Raw genomic sequence first — 18833 nt, forward strand, 5'->3', positions numbered from 1 at the left:
TATCTTGCACGACAATAAAATATGAGGTGGTGCAGAGGAACTTTCATTGTGCTGCCATCTTTGACGAAAGTCCCCTACCTGCTTTTTAATCCCACCCAATCACATAAACTGAGGTTGCGGCTTGCATGAACTAGGACAACCTGTAACAACTTGCAACTATCTTTAGAAATAAAGGGGCATGTTTACTAATAGTTCACGCAGTACAGCAAGACGAGTTACTGTGCTGTGTTGCATGAACGAGAGAGAACTGAACAGTGCCTATCTACAAAGGGATGGTGCTGTTCATCTCCCTCTATGTGCTGGCACATTTATGGCTGCTTAGTGCTGACGCAGACATCCTTGCACCATGGTGCAAGGGTGCCTGTGAAAAGAGCAGTATTGTTTTTGTGCAGGAAGGGATACTTTTATGCACAAAAACAATCCTTACAGAAATGTCCTTCTATGTGTACTGCAGAATGCAGCATACATAAAAAGGGGAGGTATGAGGAGAAAAGGAAATATTCCTCCTTGTTATGCCTCTGTCAGCTAGGTGTACTGTTGCTGCACAAAACCAGTTTTATGACTCTTTGTAAATCTGGGTTTGTGTGAAAATGTATGGGTATGTGCTCAGGAATGCCCATTCTCCACTCATGTAAGGCCATGCAACGTTGCTGTACTTAGTATTTACTAAACCACTCAAAGCCACACAAATTGACTTTGCGTGGCTTAGTAAATGCCAAAACGCATTTGTGTTGGGGCTGCGCCACAGATGTGAACTTGACACAAAGTCTTAGCAAATCTGGGCCATGTAACCTGGCACCAAATTTTACTAAACTTGTGATCAGGGAAGACCCTCAAGCATTGTTCTATCTTTGGTCCACAAAATGTAAAGCATGAAATTAGGAGGGGTGGTTGTACTCTTCTTCTGGCTAACATGTTTATTGAGGTTTGGCCTCATTTAGTAGAACGTATTCTTCAGAGAATGCACTTTTTACATGAGGCATGGAATTCTCTTCTGATTAGAATGTGCAAATTAACTGTTTGCTCATTCATTGCGATAGATTCTGTAGTGAAAGCCTTATGCTCTTTGTAGTATAGATTTGAAGCATGGTTAATCTTTCTTCAATAATCATGGCCCTAGATGATGTCTCTAAGGTTTCATATTTCCTTCAGAGGCAGAAGTATATTTTTTTTAATACTGCCAATGATGGGAGGCAATACTGCATACATTTTGTTGTCTGGGGATAAACAATTGCTCCATTTGGTGTAGAAAAGACGTATCCACCTGACGCTCTAAGACATAATATGGATGAACCTTTTAATAAACCTCTTTTGGAAACCATAAGGAAACTATTCAAGGAGATGCAATGAGCACCTCAGCCAGAATCAAGTTAATGTTTGGGATCTGCATCAGAATTAATGTGCAGAAGGTAAGCTGTCTAAAATGCAGATTGTAAGTATTAGTATGGTAAATTGTCAGTTCGAATTATGTATAATGATAATTTTTACAGCATATCACATGGTCTTTCAAGAGACCCATATTTCATAGAAGGTCTTGCAATATTTTAAGCACTAGATGTCAGAATTCAAGATAGGTGTGGTTTCTCTGGAGCAGAATGAACATGCCTCTCTCCTTAAGGCAGCACACTCTGTGTGATAAGTAACACACCTGAAGAAAATGCAACTTTAGGGAAAAGACAGGTCAGGAGAAAGAGAGCAAGATAGAGTACTGACAATATGACGGTACAGAACTTCTCAGTAATTGACAAGACTCTCTAAGGGTTTCCTCATAAAAAGTACACAACATCTTAAAAAGCATGCATTACTGCAAGCTCATTCTCATTATGGTGCTTACCAGGAACAATCACCGGAAGCGCTGTAAATAGGCTCCCTGGCTAACAGGAAACAACCAGAGAACCATAAAGTTAGGGAGCATTGGTCTAGCTGAGTTTCGGTCGTGGAGGTTTCAGCAGCTGCAGCCCGTCCAGTGGGCTGAGAGGCCTCACCCCCTAATCTTTTGCCCAAATAGAAGAGTGTCTGTCAGGCTGAGCAAAGGTCAGCCTGACACACTCTTTACTTTTGGGTCAGGCAGCCAGGAGCTAGACATGGCCTAAATGCACAGACACCAGGCTGTCTGAACTGTCAGGCTGAATATGTCACATCTCCTGTGGGCGAGACCTCTTCAGCCTGGCAAAGTACCTCAAGGCCCTCCCCCTTGTGACAAGGAGGAGAGTCACTGATTGCCTCTGACTTGGGTGCTTCAGTTCTGAGCCCTGAAGTGCCCAGGGCCGAGTGTCAATCACTGGCACCTCGTCACAGAGTGGGGTTGGGTTAGCAGTCTCACTGACCCTATCCCATTTTGTGAAGAGTGAAGGACTGCTACCTTCTCTCATTGGCTGACCCTGCAGCAGTCTCTATCCCCCTGGGACATCCAAGGCACAGCTGTGCAGGTAGGTGTTTTTTTTAAATGTTTAGTGTGTGAGTGTGTGTGTGCATGCATAAATATATAGGAGTGAGTATTGTGAATGGATGTGTATGTGTGTATACATGTGTGAATGCATGGGTGTGAGTCAGTGTATATGTGTGCGTTTGTGTCCCATCTTCCCCTTCCCAGCTAAAACTTACCCGCCACCACTGGGTTTCAGTAAGTGAGCGAAGAAAACCAGTTGGTAAGTATCACAGGATGGTAGGGGAACAGAGTGAAAAGGAAGGACACACTCTGCCATGCCTAATAGGGGACTAACTACTGAGGGAACCATAGAAGGGAAAACACAGCAAATTTGTAGGAATGCCAAACCAGTGCAAACTCCGTTGAAACCAGATACATCTCAACAACTGTTGTTGTCAAGCACAGTACTCTGTGTTTGCTGACCTTTTAACTGACACTCCCTCTCATAGCTTTGAAGGGAAACGCATACCGACCCTTCAGTCCCAAGCTTCGCAGCCCACTCATAAAAGGGCCTTCCCAGTCTCAATTTCCTCACTCTCCAGTACATCCATTTTGTGTATGTTTGTGCCTTTACTGTACCTTATTAGAACTGCTGGTAAATGATGTCCTAACTAGATGAGAATGTATTTCTGTAGGACTGATCCCTAGAGATCCCCAAGTGTGGGACTGGTTTCTGACACCATGAAGCTCTCATGTTTTATCAACTAATAAGAAAGCAAAGGCTCTGGAAAACGGTATTTATTTTCAAACCTATACTGGTGTCACAATAATTAGACACAAAGATGATAAATGTTGGATACACAGTCTCTGAAGTTTTTTTACAGAATCAAATATTGACTATCACATAGGTGAATTGTGACAATTAAGCTGTTGTCATATATTAAATGGGAGATTGAATGTTCTGTACAAAGATTTTAACAATGTTCACCATGACGACAAAGATAAAACAAAAAAGATAATATAATAACTCTTAGCAGATTCGTGCACTGATTCAGGAGTTCTATTTGGTTGACATCTAAAGAGAACATCACCCTTATCATAGGGAAAAACCTCTACTCTGTCAACTATAAACAATGGAAAAAGATCAATTTATTTTTAAATTTGAATTAGATGAGAATGCAGTAATGCAAGCTACACTTGGATAAATGCAAACACCTTTTTGGATGGCTCTAGTACAGCTTTCGAGATTTCCAACAATTGAGCCTCTCGTGAAATTCTATGATAGACAATAGAACAAGGGCTACTAAAAGAAACAGACTGTGTAGAAGTTCTGAGTGCCCAATTCATTGAATATGTGTCCTTGAGTGGAGATTGCTCTAATCTGATCATTATTTTCAATGCCGTAAATGGTTATCCTTAAGGCATTGTTACAAGTATGTTAGGTTGAAAATGCAAGAATGGGATTAAAAATGTATAATTGTGATGCAAGTTATGATTTTTATACTCTCCTGATTCACTAATAAAAACTTCAAAGAATCAAGATGTTTAGAAACATAATATTCTATTTAGACAAACGTACTAAGATAAGTAGATTAAGGCAATCTAGTATGAGCAGGGCAGTTAAACGGGTGTGAGACTTATTTGGTCTTTTATCATTTATTTACAAGGGGACGCATTAGAGGTTTGATGGACCTTTTGACTACGCTAAGAGTGATTCCACCATATATACAATCCTTACTCAAACTCTGATCAGCACAAAGATAACATGATTAACAAATCAGTTTTCAATGACTTTGAGTCCATAATCTTTACACACTATGACCCATGTGGTCATGAATAACCACACCCTTTAGTATAATTAGAAAGTTTATTTACCTATATTAACAATGCTAATATCACGGAAACCAGTCTAAAAACCAAATGATAAACATATACAAACAACACCGGCTGACCAAAATGTCAAAAGAATCTCAGTTTAACTAGCACATTGAAAATTAGACACTCAAGAGTTACCGTACAAATTAATAGCATCAATAACTGAAACACTGAGATACCATACATCTAGATTTGACAGGTTTACAAAATCAATTCTTCATTAATGACATTCATAAGGGTATGACACTCTAACCCTCTGATTAGAAAGGCATGTTTAGACTTCACGCAAAAGTAATTTAGTCAAAAGATAATTTGAAAAGTATCTAACTAGGGCTTTATCAAAATGGTGGTTGGTACCTAAAAGAAAGAACAACATCTACAAGGCACATTATATTTCATATACCTCTCCTCAAATGGTCAGCAAGCTGCAATCTCCTCGTGAGTTGGACATTCGTCTGGTCAGCGTCAGCAACGGGACAATAGAAGGAAATGGCTCAGCCACGGTTGGGCTCTAAGTTATCTGAGCCAATTAGAGAACATTGACTAAGGAATCATCATTCACCATTAGCACATTAAGCAATGAAATTAAAGTTAGAGAGTAGAAGGAATCAGGAACTGCTCATCTCCTCGAACGGGTCTTACTCAAAAAAAGAATAGAAAGAAAGAAAAAATAGAATGGTATGTCCTCTGCAAAGTTAGTCTGGATATATCAAATCCTATAAAACATTGTCTCATGCCATCATTGGTCAGGAAATCGTACGGTTGCAGTAGGACCAATAAGGATTAAAACTTATATCTAAAACATAATTAAACGGTCTTTCACACATCTTCCATTCCCATCGGCAGGTCCGTCAGGTAACTTCTTTGTTGCAATCCTAGCTGTAGTCAGTGCACCCATTGTTAGCTCCTGGGAACATCTCTTTCTCACACATCATATTTACTGAGTAGCAACTTCTAGTACATGATATTTTGACAAACAATTCTCATGAGAAAGTTTAAGACATTTACAAATCGCTTGGACAGCACAGTGAGAACAAGGAATAATATTAATTCCCTGCTTTACAAGACATTTGCGAATATTTATTAGGTCATGGAACTTAACATGAGGCTTGTCGACTACGCCCAAACCTCGTAATTAGTCAAAAGCTCAACATTATTTAAACAGATACATAACATTAATACTTCAGTATAACCCATTAATACCCTTTATTCTATGTGTGCACATCAATTAAAATACAAGTGTGAATTATTTATTAATTATTACACGCATTATGATGGCCACTCAGGTGGGCACATTTTCCAAGGTACGCATTATTTTCTATGTTAGCCTAATTCATGTAGATTCTTATCCCATTAATCAATACAAATTTATTAGTAATTAATTCAGCTTTCACTCTGGCAAGATTTGTATCCAAAAACAGTCAGCAGGAATCAATCCAGAAAGTTAGACGTATTGGAAATGGCATTTCCAGATTGGCTTCTGATCATCTGGGGCATATCAGCGTCTCCTTTTTGGGTGTATCTCAACCAACTGATTTAAAGATGACATAGTTATAGAAGAGGGATAAATTTGATTATAATGATCTGGAAATGTTCTTCAGGATACTGTCAAAACAGTATTGCTGAAAATGTATCTCAATGAAATAAAGAAGTTACACACAGCTTAAAAATGTATTGAAAATCTTTTCACTTGTTTAGTGAAATCATCTAGTGCTACGGTAAGTGCCAAATTCATGAAATTCAGCAAATAATGTATCTCTCTTAACAAGGATAAAGAAACAGAACAATATGGGTTCTATTCACCTATTTTACCCAGATTTGATCATCTATTTTCCCTATTCTTTCTAGATGCATCAACACATATTGTCATCTTAGGTCGAACAGCAAAACCTTTTTTCTGACGTAGAACATACAGTTATGTGTATTACATCTGGTTATGAGCATGGTGGTTCAAATGACAGCTTTACAAAGAAAACCTTCTGCTTTGTGCATGCTGAACTAACCTTTGACCGTGCCAGGTGAGGGTACCTTTCAGCCGTCATGTTCCAAATTATTTTCTTCAATAAGGTATATATGACACATCTAGACTCTTTATAACAGTCCTATGGCTAGATCTCGGGTTTTGGACTCTGGCATTTGCCATCAGTTTTATTGACATGTTTTTAGAGACAGTAGCCAAAATAATCTGCCACAAAAGGTATAGACAGAGCTCTCTGTTTAGTATGTGGCAGCAGAGCCTGGCTATGAATGTCAGTGGCGGCCGGCAGCTTTAGGAGGGAGGGGGGCGGGCGAGGCACACACACACACACACACACTCATTCTTTCACACACAGACACGCACAAACGCACGCACGCACATCCATTAACAACACTCATACCATTCAAACATGCACGCACGCACCAAACATTCAATTTGAAACATCACACACAGGCACACACTTACCTTTGGCCTCCAGGTCCCGGGGGGGTTGGGACTGCTGCCTTCCCTCATTAGGTCAGCCAATGAGGGAAGGCAGCAGTCCCAGCCTCGTCACAGAGTGGGATGGGGTCAATGAGACTGCTGACCCCACCCCACTCTGTGACGAAGTGTCACTGATTGACACTCGCCCTGGGCACTTCAGGGCTTAAACTGAAGCGCCCAGGGAGAGTGTCAATTGGTGACGCTTTCCTCGTCACCCAGGGGAGGGCCTCGAGGCACCTTTGCTAGGCCGAGGAGGTCACGCCATAGGAACTGTGATCTCCTCAGCCCAGCAAAGTTCAGCTCAGGCAGCCAGGAGTCTGTGCAAATCGCGCATGTCTGCTCCTGGCTGCCTGACCTGAACATGAAGAGTGTCTGTCAGGCTGACCTTTGTTCAGCCTGACAGACACTCTTCATGGGGGGCAAAAGGTGGGGGGGCGTGGCCCCTCCGCCCTAAAGGCCGGGCTGCCACTGATGAATGCTGAGACAGCAAAGATTGATTTCACAAATTTGTATGACACATGCACATTCTGAGAACAAAATGTTGAAATTAAAGGGATGTATGTGTCTTGATTTTCAAAACATGTATAAATCTACTTATTATAGGTCTATACCTTCAATTTGCATACATATAAACATTTTCATGATTCCCAAAACCACATTTCTATACAAGAAATTCAAATATCTCCAGTGTCATCTTAGCCTTCCATATGGAGTTCTGGCTGTTGTAAGCATAAAGTATAATCCACAGAAACATACATTCCAGAAATATGCAAAAGTACATATTTTCCAGTGGATCCTTTTTCATTCATTGGAAGGAAAACATCTTTTCATTAAATCCTCATGAACAGTGGCGACGTACTGCTTCCTCCCCACCAAACAAAGAGATGGCAGACTTTTACAGGAGTAGCTTGATATGTCTTTTCAGGGTCGGAAATGACTAACAAAACATTTGTGAATCCTCAAACTCTCATGTCCGTTGCTGTTCGGTAACGTTTGCTGGGAAGCTGCCTTAGAATGCCCCTCCTCCCACATGATATAGTAAAAGAGACAACCCGCAAAACCTCCAGATTGACATCTTTACTACATCCAATGGACAAGCAGAAATACATACTTGACTTTGAGTATGTGAATTCGCGTCAGAAACATTGCCTGCACTGCAGCAATTCGTTTTGTGCACATGCATTCATCACCCCAAGATGTACAAAAGGTGAATATTTTAACATTTCAATAGCTCGAAATCCTAACGGCGATGTCCAATCAATGCCAAGTGCAAGCTTAAAAACGTCAGAAAGATATAACCCATTTTGCATCGTAACGTTATCAGCAATAAAGAAAATGACCATAACGAAAATGACAATATTTAACAGAAAATGATGTTGTCCATGAATACTTAACAACCTACAAACAGAGGCAGCTACGCTCCCTTGATGATCTCCAAGAACAGCGAAACACACTGGAGGTTGCATTGAAGCAACATGTGAGGAAATGTTTACAACATGATCAACTACAGTGGGAGCAGTGCACTGGGCAGGAGGCTGCAGCTATTGACCCTGAAATACGTGGCTGATTGAATATCATACATATTGAGAACATGCACATAAATAGCGAATGTGCTAAAATATTCACCAATCCCTCAAACTGGCAGTTTGTCTCTAAAATACAGTCAAATATTGATGTTGTTCCCTATGTGTACCTTTTTGTTGGTTTTCGCTACGTGACTCCTTAAAGACTCATCTGGTGCACTTGGGCAGAGAAAATCTGCATCGGAAAGATGGCCGCCATTTGAGGCCAATAATCACATCCTGGTGGAGGTTCGACCTACGCACAAGCAGTTTCCCCATCTCTAAATGTGCTGGGTCCACTATGAGTTTGGCAGGGTGAGAAATGAGCCAGAATACATCCGTTATCATATCTAAAAGACTCTGTAAGTCTTTTACATTATCCATTAAATTGTTGACTGGTTATGTGAGAACAGGAGGATGTTTCTAATACCAGTATAAAATTGTATTTGTTCCAAATTGTGGTTGTGTGTAAATTGTCATTTAAAGCCATTAGGGCAAGGTGCAGGTAATCTAATGATGAGACACCTATTATTTTGGCATTGCTGAGGTAGTGGACCATGAGTGTGAAAGTTGGTCTTTTAGAAAAATGCTGTTTGTGTAAGGGAGTTTCTGAGTAGATAGTGTTTAAGTTATCTTTTGAAGGATGGCACCAGAGTCTTGGTTAGCAATTTTGCCTTTTTACCTTGAAAATTTCCTGATTAACCTTTAACTTGCTTCTCTTGCTCTATATGCCACGAGGAACAGTTATTTTGTGATATAGGTGAGTTATCTGCAAGAGGAGTAGACATATATTTATAGTAGCGCTAATTATCTCTTCTAGCGGCCACTAACTGAAATTGATCATTATGTGATTATTCGTTTTGGTTCTCTGAAGTACTGCAGGTAGGACAGTCTTTAATTGAGCAGTGGAGAATTTGGGCTATCCCCCCAAATATCATTCCATTCATAAAGGTGCAAAACCACTATATGCTATCTAATGTACAGGAAGCTGAGCAAAGTTGATAACACTTTGTAAAGGAGTAACTCAGTTAAGGGAAAGACTAATAGTGAGGTACGGTAAGATCAACTTCTGCTTCAAAGATTTGTAGAGGAGGAGGTTAGATAATTGTCATCCTTATTTATTGTTAAGAATAAATATGGGCACACAGAATAGTTTGTGCAATGTGAGCAGCAAATGAAAAAGTAGTGTCAACCTAAACAACAAGATTATGGGCAGAAACCAGAGGAGAAAATTAATATGGGTCAAACGTTTGGAGAAACAGAAGCAGATGCAGTGCTGAGCTGAGGGAACTTGAACAAGATGGTTCATTGCATCTACTACAGATTTTCCCCAACCCAAGGAGCCTAAAGGGAGGCAAACGACAATTGGGCATTTTGTATGTAGACTGTGTCACTCCTAGACATGCACAGTGCAGAGATAATTTGACCCTTACCTCATAACACTCACATGGCTTATTACAAAGAAGGGAGAGATACACAAAAGCCTGAGGATTGAACCCAAATCATCTGGCGACCTACAGAACCATTCAACATTCCCCTTGACCATGAATTGGGAGGAGCACGAACTTGGCCATAAGTATGCTCTATGAGGCTACCTTTGCCCCTTCGACCCTGCCACATATTTGTTGGAGGCTCCCTCTTCCTACGGACGCAGCCAATGAGCAGCCAGGAGCAGGTTGTAGGTTAGTTGGTACCTATGCTTAGTTTGAGCGAGTGGCTAGAGGTGATGCTCACCAAGATCTATAGTTGGGAAGAAGCACTAATTATTCCTCATCAGACTTTGGCACGGAAGAGAAAGCGGGAAAACCAGTAACAAAGTAAGAAAGCACAGATGAAAAGGAATCTCAAAGAGTGTGTTTGAGAGGCAGGGAATGAATAGGTGTAGATGAATGAGGGATGAGGTGTAATCAAGGCTATGCAGCCCTGGCATTTGGCACACTTGAAGTTCAATAGCAACAGCTGGGGGCTTCTGAGCAAAACCTAGGTTCCAGCACTTATTATTTTACAAATTAAGCACCAGTTGTTACTGTCTACTCAAGCGTCACTGAACTCCTACACTTACATCTTCAGTGGTGAAAATTCTTGCTTTCGGTTGAGAGAATGTGGAGAACTATAGAGACTTCAAAATTATTCTCAAAATAGAACTACCTCTCATTTGTATTGTAAGATAATGTACAATATATTATGAAAAGATGATGGAAATTCAGCAGTATTGTATATGATGGCTTGCAATAGTTTGTAAATGTAAGTACTCAGACCATATTTACTTTTTTGTTTTGCTGTGTTGTGTGTTCAGGAAGCTTACAGTGACAATACAGTAAATGATCTGATCGATGCCCTCCTGAAAGCTAAACTGAATATGGAAAACAACAATAGCAGCACCCTCTCGAAAGAGGTTGGCTTGACAGATGATCATATCCTTATGACTGTTGGTGATATCTTCGGAGCTGGCGTTGAAACAACAACAACAGTACTGAAATGGGCTGTTGCCTATGCAATGCACTACCCAGAGGTATGAAACAATTCCCTACGTCTACTGGAATTATCAAAAGTAAATATCATAGAATGCCTGATATTGTGTTATTACTAGTCTTGTAACTTGAGTTGCCACCTTCCATTTACTATAACTGTCTGTGTGTTGCCCATTAATCATCTTTGTGATCAGATCCTATAGAATTTGCGTTGGACCAACCGCCATATCACAGGAACATTTCATTAGTGTAGAAAATAGATTAAATCCTTTTGTGCCAAGCAATGCCTATCTAAAGGTAAGATTTGCTTTCTAGTTTTCCTGTTTTGTGGAAAATGAAAACATACACACATATATAATAAAAAACAAAAAAGACTGTGACTGCCCAATAGGCATGTGACCTCACGGACAATGGATGGCCCACAGTCACAGCCTGTAGCACAATAGCAGTTAGTTCTTCAATTTGTTTTGATGGTCTAGCGAAGGAACTAGAATGGCACACTAAAACTCTGCATCAATTCAGATAGCACTAAAGAGGAAAGAGTGGATTGGTTATTAATTTGATGAAGATACCCATGATGGAGAGCTAGTGTGACTCCTCTTAAGTAACTATGTATTCTCTCTCACAGTATCTTCATTAATATTCCTACTCATTAGAATAGAATATCAAGCTGATGTCTTCCGTAAGGAGGAAGAGACATTGGGGGTTATTCTAACTTTGGAGGAGTGTTAATCCGTCCCAAAAGTGACGGTAAAGTGACGGATATATCACCAGCCGTATTACGAGTTCCATAGGATATAATGGACTCGTAATACGGCTGGTGGTAAATCCGTCACTTTTCCATCACTTTTGGGACGGATTAACACCTCCTCCAAAGTTAGAATAACCCCCATAATGATCAAGGGAAAATAGACCATATGGCATAAGCACTTTTAGCACATACTACGAGGGGAAAGCTTTATTTACGTTGAGCAATATATGAAGACCATTTCAACAGCAAGAGACCTTCCACTTTAATAAGGGCCTGATTTAGAGTTTGGCGGATAGGGTTACTCAGGCACAAATGTGATGGATATCCCCTCCGCCATATTCAATTCCATTGTAGCCTATGGAAATTTTAATATGGCAGACACAATATCCATCACGTTTGTGACGGAGTAACCCGTCTGTCAAACTCTAAATCAGTCCCTCACTCTCTTCGTGCCTTTCTACAAACACCAACCTCCCTTGAGCAAACCATTGTCGCCTTTGCTTTTCACAATTGTACAACTCTGAAGTGTTCTAACTCCTCCATCTGTATCTTGACATTCCAGTGATTTATGGATTCAGCTAGAGGTAGTCTGACGAATCACCACATGTCCCAGAGGTCCCCAGTCAGTGCAGCTAGCATTTGAAGTAATCAATGCTCCTTTGGTCATGTCATCAGTACAGTAGTCATTCAATTAAGCGTCCAAAATCTTTTTGCAAATTCTATGCACCACAAAATAGATGACTTAATGATCTGTTCAGAAAAGACATGCCGTCTAAAGGATATATATTTGGGAGGTAAAGGAAAGCGATACCATTCTTGAAAAAATCGTGAGAATGGTTGACTTTAGCTTTGAGGGCCTGGTGCTTAAACTTTAGAAAATTGTGTAACCTAGGTGAAATGGCACTTTAACTTGAAAATTACTGAATAGGCAAAAAAGAGAGAATCATTAAGTTGGGTACAAGAAAGTAAATAGTATAGTGGGGAGAGCAGAGCTTAATTTGTAAAGAAAAAGGTGCCAGTGCCCAAAGCCCTCCTCTTAAACACGCGGCTGCTGCAATTAAATGTGTGAGCGTAGAATACTGAGGCAGTGTAACCCTGAAGCCATCTCGGGCCTCTTCAATCCATTTACAGCCACTCCCTACCCCTTCAGCTCACTCTTGCAGCTTTCTACTTTCTCCCATTGTGACGCTTTTTTGTTTTTCCCTTCCTCCGTCTTTCCCATAATGTGTCTTTTGCTTGCAGCAAACGCTTGAGGCAGAAGAAAAAGCCCCAGCCCTCAAAAATAAGTGCCGGTGCTCACTACCGGAAACACCAAGCACAAATTAAGCACTGGGGGAGAGTATCCTTAAACAGAGGTAAAAACAACCTCTGAAATTTACCTTTTTAGCAAAAGCATCTAATCTTTCTGTGTTTTATTATAATAATCAGAAAAAGCAGTTTTAAGTAGAGAATTCTGATGTAGTTGAAGCATGTACCGAAACAGTAAAGGCCCAATAGTTTGTTATATTTTGCCGAAATGAAACTCCAGAGAGACATTGAAAACCTGCAAGTGAAAAGTATGAGAAGCACTTTACCCATAAAACCACCACAGATATTAAGGTCATATTACAGACAAAACATCTGTTCTGCAGATTAATATTATTATAATAATAATAGTTATTATTATTATTACTATGTAAATTTATAACGTGCATGGCTACCCCAAAGGGGATTTCCCTGTGTTGGTAAACACAGAAAGGACTGTAATCGAAGGATTAGAAAAGCCTCCTCTTCAGGAGTTTCTTAAACTTACCTAGAGATTTACAGGATGTAAGTGAGGCAGGCAATGAATTTCACAGTTTAGGACCTAGAAAAGAGAAGGATTGACCACTTTGTCTTGCCTTAAAAACCTAGGTACTACCCCAAGGTTCAAATTACTAGAACAGAGAGATCCACTGGGACAATAAACAACACCAGTGACCTAAGAAAGACGACCAGAGTTAGACAATGCTTGAAATATATAGCACAGTGCCTTGAATTGGACTTGCTTTCTGATTGGGAGCCAGTGTAGATCCCGATAAAGATTAGAGGCTGAAGAGTGCTTTGGGGGGTGATATAGCACCTGAGCTACTGCATTTTAAGTAATTTGTAGCTGTCTAAGGGCAGCCTTTGCTATCCCCAGATAGATAATGTTACCGTAATCGATCCTAGCGATGATCAGTGCGTGTACCCCCATCCTTTAGACTGAAACAGGAATGGGCCAAAGAATTTTTCTTAGGCACCTCTGGTGGCCGAAACAGGTGGAATCTATCTTGGTGATTTGTTGGTCCATCGTGAGCTCGTTGTCTAACCTGAAGTCCAGGTTCTTGACTACCCGAGCAGTGGCAGGAGCGGCCCCCAGATCATTAGTCCCCAAAGATGAGGTTGATTACCCTCCAGAAGTAATTCAGACCTGTTCCCATTTAACTTTAGGGAACAAGATGAGATTTTAAACCTACAGAACTGATGACTGGATCATTCAACGAGGGTTTACTTATGCACAAGAATTCAGGATGAATCTTAGGTCATAGATGCCAAGAATCAAAATTTCGTAAATATGAGTAAGAGTAAGCCATGGGGATTCCTATTTGAAAAAAACATTATCAATCCCAAACTCTGTTATGAATAACTGAAGAAAAATCTGCATATCTGCTCAAGTTATCAAATTACCTAGAAGATAGATATCTTATTTCTCACAGTCTTTGACTCCTCTCTCAAGCATTAAAAATATGAAGGTCTTCCTCCGGACAACCTTTGCAGGCCACTTTATTGATCTGTGTTTTAGATGGAACAGACACTTTGGAAACCAAAACCTGAGATATAAATATTATATTGGTATGCATATCAATATTTCTGGGTGTACTATTATTGTGGTAAGTGACCTTCGAATCAGATGTTAGTGGCACATATGAACACACAAGAGTGTTGTCATTTTTGTATTCTCGACAAAGTGTTAGCCTTCCTTTGGAAAAGACTTTTGACAACTGTCAGAAACTAGGGGGCTCCCCTTAGTGTCCCCTACCGCTACCATGTGCGCGCTGTATTTAAAATATGGCGCAGGGTAGGGGGAAATAGCATCAGATCTTTTGATGTTATTCATGTACTGTTCAGATTAGCGCCAAAATGTTGGCGCTAACCCTGAACAGTACATAGGGGCCCATTGTAATCAAAGGTGTGCCCCCCTGTTCTGAGCAGGCGTTCAAAATGCTGAAAAAAATAGCGTAAATAAATCTTTTAGATTGCATGCACTGTGCCACTTTGTAAATCTGGTATGGTGATTTTTGCCTTGTGGGGCCACATTAGCGTAAAGAATGATGCTAATGTGGTGCAAGGTGGCGGTAGGCCCTCTTAAATCTGGGCCTAGATTTCCTGTATGGAATTGAAATTAACCGTATGTCTTTAAAATATGAAATATTGCAGTAGATCTCGTAGAGTGTCCAAATTCACACTGTTTAGGCAGCTGAGTGTCCAAATTCACACTGTTTAGGCAGCCAGCCTAATTAGTAGCCCCCAGTTGGGGGTGGGAAACCACAGCATTGCTAGCTATACATTAGCTGCTCAATTGGAACCGGCTTTGAATTGGTACCAAACCCCTCACATTACACTCAACACTGTAGTTGAAAAAAACTACACCAAGATTCCCTTGGTCCATATACTATGGCTGCCACAAAAACACAGACTAGAACAAAACACACTAATCTACTCTACTACTTTAGTTTTGAAGTACTGGGAGACAGTATCTCGAACCCTTAACATTACTTCCTTACCATTACCTATGACCCCATCACTCACAATCCAGATTCCCAGTCTGTCCAATTAGACCCTGGTCTCACTAACAGTTTTTATTGTACAGATATTAAAATCCATTACAATTAAAAATTAAAAAGTATGGCTTTGACTTTGACATCCAAAACACACAGTCCATGATCATGTGCAAATCATTAAAGCCATTGTTACAACTAAAAGCTAACAAATCACAAATGTCGGGCAATGTAGTCAACAATTAAATCATGTATGAATTGCCGCACAAGCTACTTGCTAGTAATAGCGGTGTGTTTTCCAAAAGTGCTAGCGTGCATAATGCAACCTTTGTCAGCGATAAACAGTGTATGCCACTGACATTATAAAGTGTGTCTATGCCTTAGCGTTGCAACCCAACTTTTAGTTTAGCCGTATAAATGTTACTACATGAGTTAATTGCTAATAGCGGCAGCATTATTCCCTAAAGTGCAGGTGTGCTTGATGCAGCAATTGTATCAATAACAAAATGTGCACTATAAGTAATGTAGAATGTGTCTAAACCTTAGCGTTGCAACCATGATTTCAGTGCCTCACAAGGTACATTGCACTGAAGATAATTATTGCATTGTCAGAGAAAACACCATGGAGCAAGAGTAAAAGAGGCCTAATCAATCAGTCATTGTCTTATCCAGGTGATTGTTTGACACCTGTTCGGTATAAGTCAATAAGGACGCTCAATGAAGGACCACACGCCAATTATGAATACAATTTAGCTTTACTAGGATTTCAGGTAAATGTATGCATTTAGCACATTAACAGTGGTAGAATAAAAATAGCAAATGTAGAGCATCTATTTATATATGAGTACACTACAAAGAGCATCTATGTATATATATGAGCAAAGAGTTAATTGACAGATATAAGCTTTGATTAACTGTATACCAAAATGCGTCACACTACGATGTTCAGGAAGCAAAATATAAACGAGCTGAATACTTCAGATAAGCTTTGATTAACTGCATACCAAAATGCATGTTTCAATTACTGCAGCAAGCTCACACTACGATGTTCACAAAGCAAAATATAAACAAGCTGAATACTTCAGATTATAAACACAGTGCAAGCATAATAACCAATCATAATAATAGAGCAGAGAAACAAAGGCCTTTCATCCCTGTGTGGAACTTAACTTAGTCCAAGAAATGCTGGGAAGCCCTCTACCGCCTGCTTGGACCTCTCTCCCCCTCAAGCGGCACGGTCTCTGAACAGCAAACGAGGAGGCAGCACTGGGCCTGGAGATGGCAGCTTTCACAACCCTATCTGCGAGCTTCCAATCCCTCACCCGCACTTCAGTGCTTAAATAACTCGAAGCTTGGATTCTATCCCTTTCTGGCATTTTCTAGCTATTTTATCAGCACTTGTCCCTTGGCTGCTCTGCCCTTTCCCAGCCATTGTTTGCATTCCATCTTCTCCCCGTACTCTCGTTCTCAAGGTTGAGACGGAGTCTCCTACACAAACAGGCTTGAAAATAACATCATGAACTTTTCCACGTTGTTTGGGTTTCAGCAGGCATCATGCTCATCTACACTGCTCAAGTTAATTAACCCTTCGTGTCACAATGTCTTCCTCACCTTTCCCTATACTGATCACTCCACCCCTTAGATGAGCGCTATGCATGCAAAACAGATATCATTTATTTAGACATTCCGCTAGCTAGGTTGCTACGAATACTTGTCAGCGTTATTCTAAGCGCCTGCATCTTAGTATAAAGCTGTTTTGTGCGTACATATAGTCTACATAGTATAGTCATTAGCGTAACACAAACAATCAATAACCAAATTAGTGGATGTAACACTATATTTAGCATCTTCGTAGCTCCTGGTGCCCAGCCTGAGAAGATGTCATATCAATAATGCTCAGTTACTTGCTGGATGCGTGAAGCAGTGTGCATAAGCTGTTTAGTGTCTATGGTCATCTGTATGGCTGTGCTGATGTAAAAGGTACAATGGTATCACAATATTTGCATATCATGTTTAGCGTATAATTCAAAGCCTGTACTGTTGCTGGCGTCCCCTGCAACTCGTTCAGTCCATTGGCATGTCGGATTTGCTGTCCAGTTACCTTTCAGGTCACAGCTTTGGCAGCCATCCACTTGCCTCCAGGTACCTGCACGTTGCAAAGTAAAACATTTCCCTGGTCATCAGTTACGTTAGCAGCTTGAGATGCACAAGTGACATGAAGGTCCGTAACGACATTCTCGGCTACATTCGGTCGAACCCAAACACCTCTTCCAGTTGTAATTATGACCGCAAACAGGAACCACGTCATCAACGAAGATGTCATCGTTTACGACCGTGGGGTAAGTCTCACTGTAGGTACAAACACAGGTACATTAGAGTTCTTTAAAAGTACAATATACGTACTCCCCACCCCTTGACTCAATATCTCTCCTGCCTCTGGCTTTTTCCCTGAATGGTTCACCCATACTTTTCTTCCTGTGCCTCCAAATCCTCCCTCACCTCTCTAGGTGTTATCTGGGGGGCAGATCTTTCTTCAATGTGAGGGGTGTACGCTTGTTCACAAATCAATTGTGCAAGTCTGTCATGTGCTGATAACTTTTTTAGCTGTTCTTTCAACAATCCGTTATATCTCTCAATCATGCCTGCAGCTTGTGGATAATAACTAAGGTGCAAAATCCACTGAATTCCCTGTTCTTGCGCCCAGCCCTGTACTGTTTTCCCTGAAAAGTGTGTGCCCCTATCTGTTTGGATCTCATCAGGTGCCCCATAATGTTTTATCAGGTAGTTTAGCCCTCGCAAAGTGGTCTTTTGGTCTGCAGACTTACAGGGCATACCCAACATAAGGCCAGAGTAGGTGTCCACCATGGTCAATACGTAGCTTTTTCCTCCTCCTTTTGGTAGCGGCCCGATATAGTCCAATTGCCACACTGTAGCAGCTGCAGTTCCTCTTCTGATACGGCCGCGAGGCTTCTTTTGCAGGGGCATTTGTCTAATCTGGTTGCATGTGGGGCACTCCTTTACTGCTTGTTGCACTTGTTTTTTAGTAACTGGAATTTGTCATTGCTGTGCCCATGCATAAGTGCCATTCTCTCCTAGAGGTCCGGATGTTGCATGGGCCCAGTTTGCTAAAGCAGCTTCAGCTTCCTCATTGATGACCACTGTTCGTGTTTTGGCCATCTGATCTTCAGTGTTGTTGAATAGAGATGCAAGTGAGGTGTCCGATGGGCAGTGGGCATCCACATGTACCACATAGAGTTGACATTTTTGCCCTTTCTCCCACATCTCTTCCCATAGCTGCTCACCTCCCGAAATGGGGGTGCCTTTCATTTTCCATCCATCCTTGTGCCAAGTCGGGGCCCAGCTTACTAGTCCTTGGTAAGTGGCCCAGCTGTCAGTGTACACAAATGTTTTCTCTCCGATGGGGGCTTGTTCGATCACTGCTGCTACTCCCTTCAGTTCTGCAAGCTGGCTTGATCCATCATCCCCTCCTCGCAGCAACATCTTTGCTGTAGCAGGCTGGAATGCGACTGTTTGCCATTGTCTTTTTCCTTGATAGTACCGGGCGG

At 40.9% G+C, this 18833-nt stretch overlaps 1 protein-coding gene across 1 annotated transcript in view; it reads left to right on the forward strand.

The window, feature by feature from the left end:
- Positions 1 to 18833, forward strand: part of CYP17A1 (cytochrome P450 family 17 subfamily A member 1) — a 137145-nt gene that overhangs the window by 48129 nt on the left and 70183 nt on the right. The window contains exon 5 of the mRNA XM_069239497.1: positions 10563 to 10778. Within this exon, the coding sequence (XP_069095598.1) occupies positions 10563 to 10778 (216 nt within the window). The remainder of the gene's footprint in view (positions 1 to 10562; positions 10779 to 18833) is intronic.

The sequence above is a fragment of the Pleurodeles waltl genome, chromosome 6, assembly GCF_031143425.1.
Source record: "Pleurodeles waltl isolate 20211129_DDA chromosome 6, aPleWal1.hap1.20221129, whole genome shotgun sequence".
Lineage (NCBI taxonomy): Eukaryota > Metazoa > Chordata > Amphibia > Caudata > Salamandridae > Pleurodeles > Pleurodeles waltl.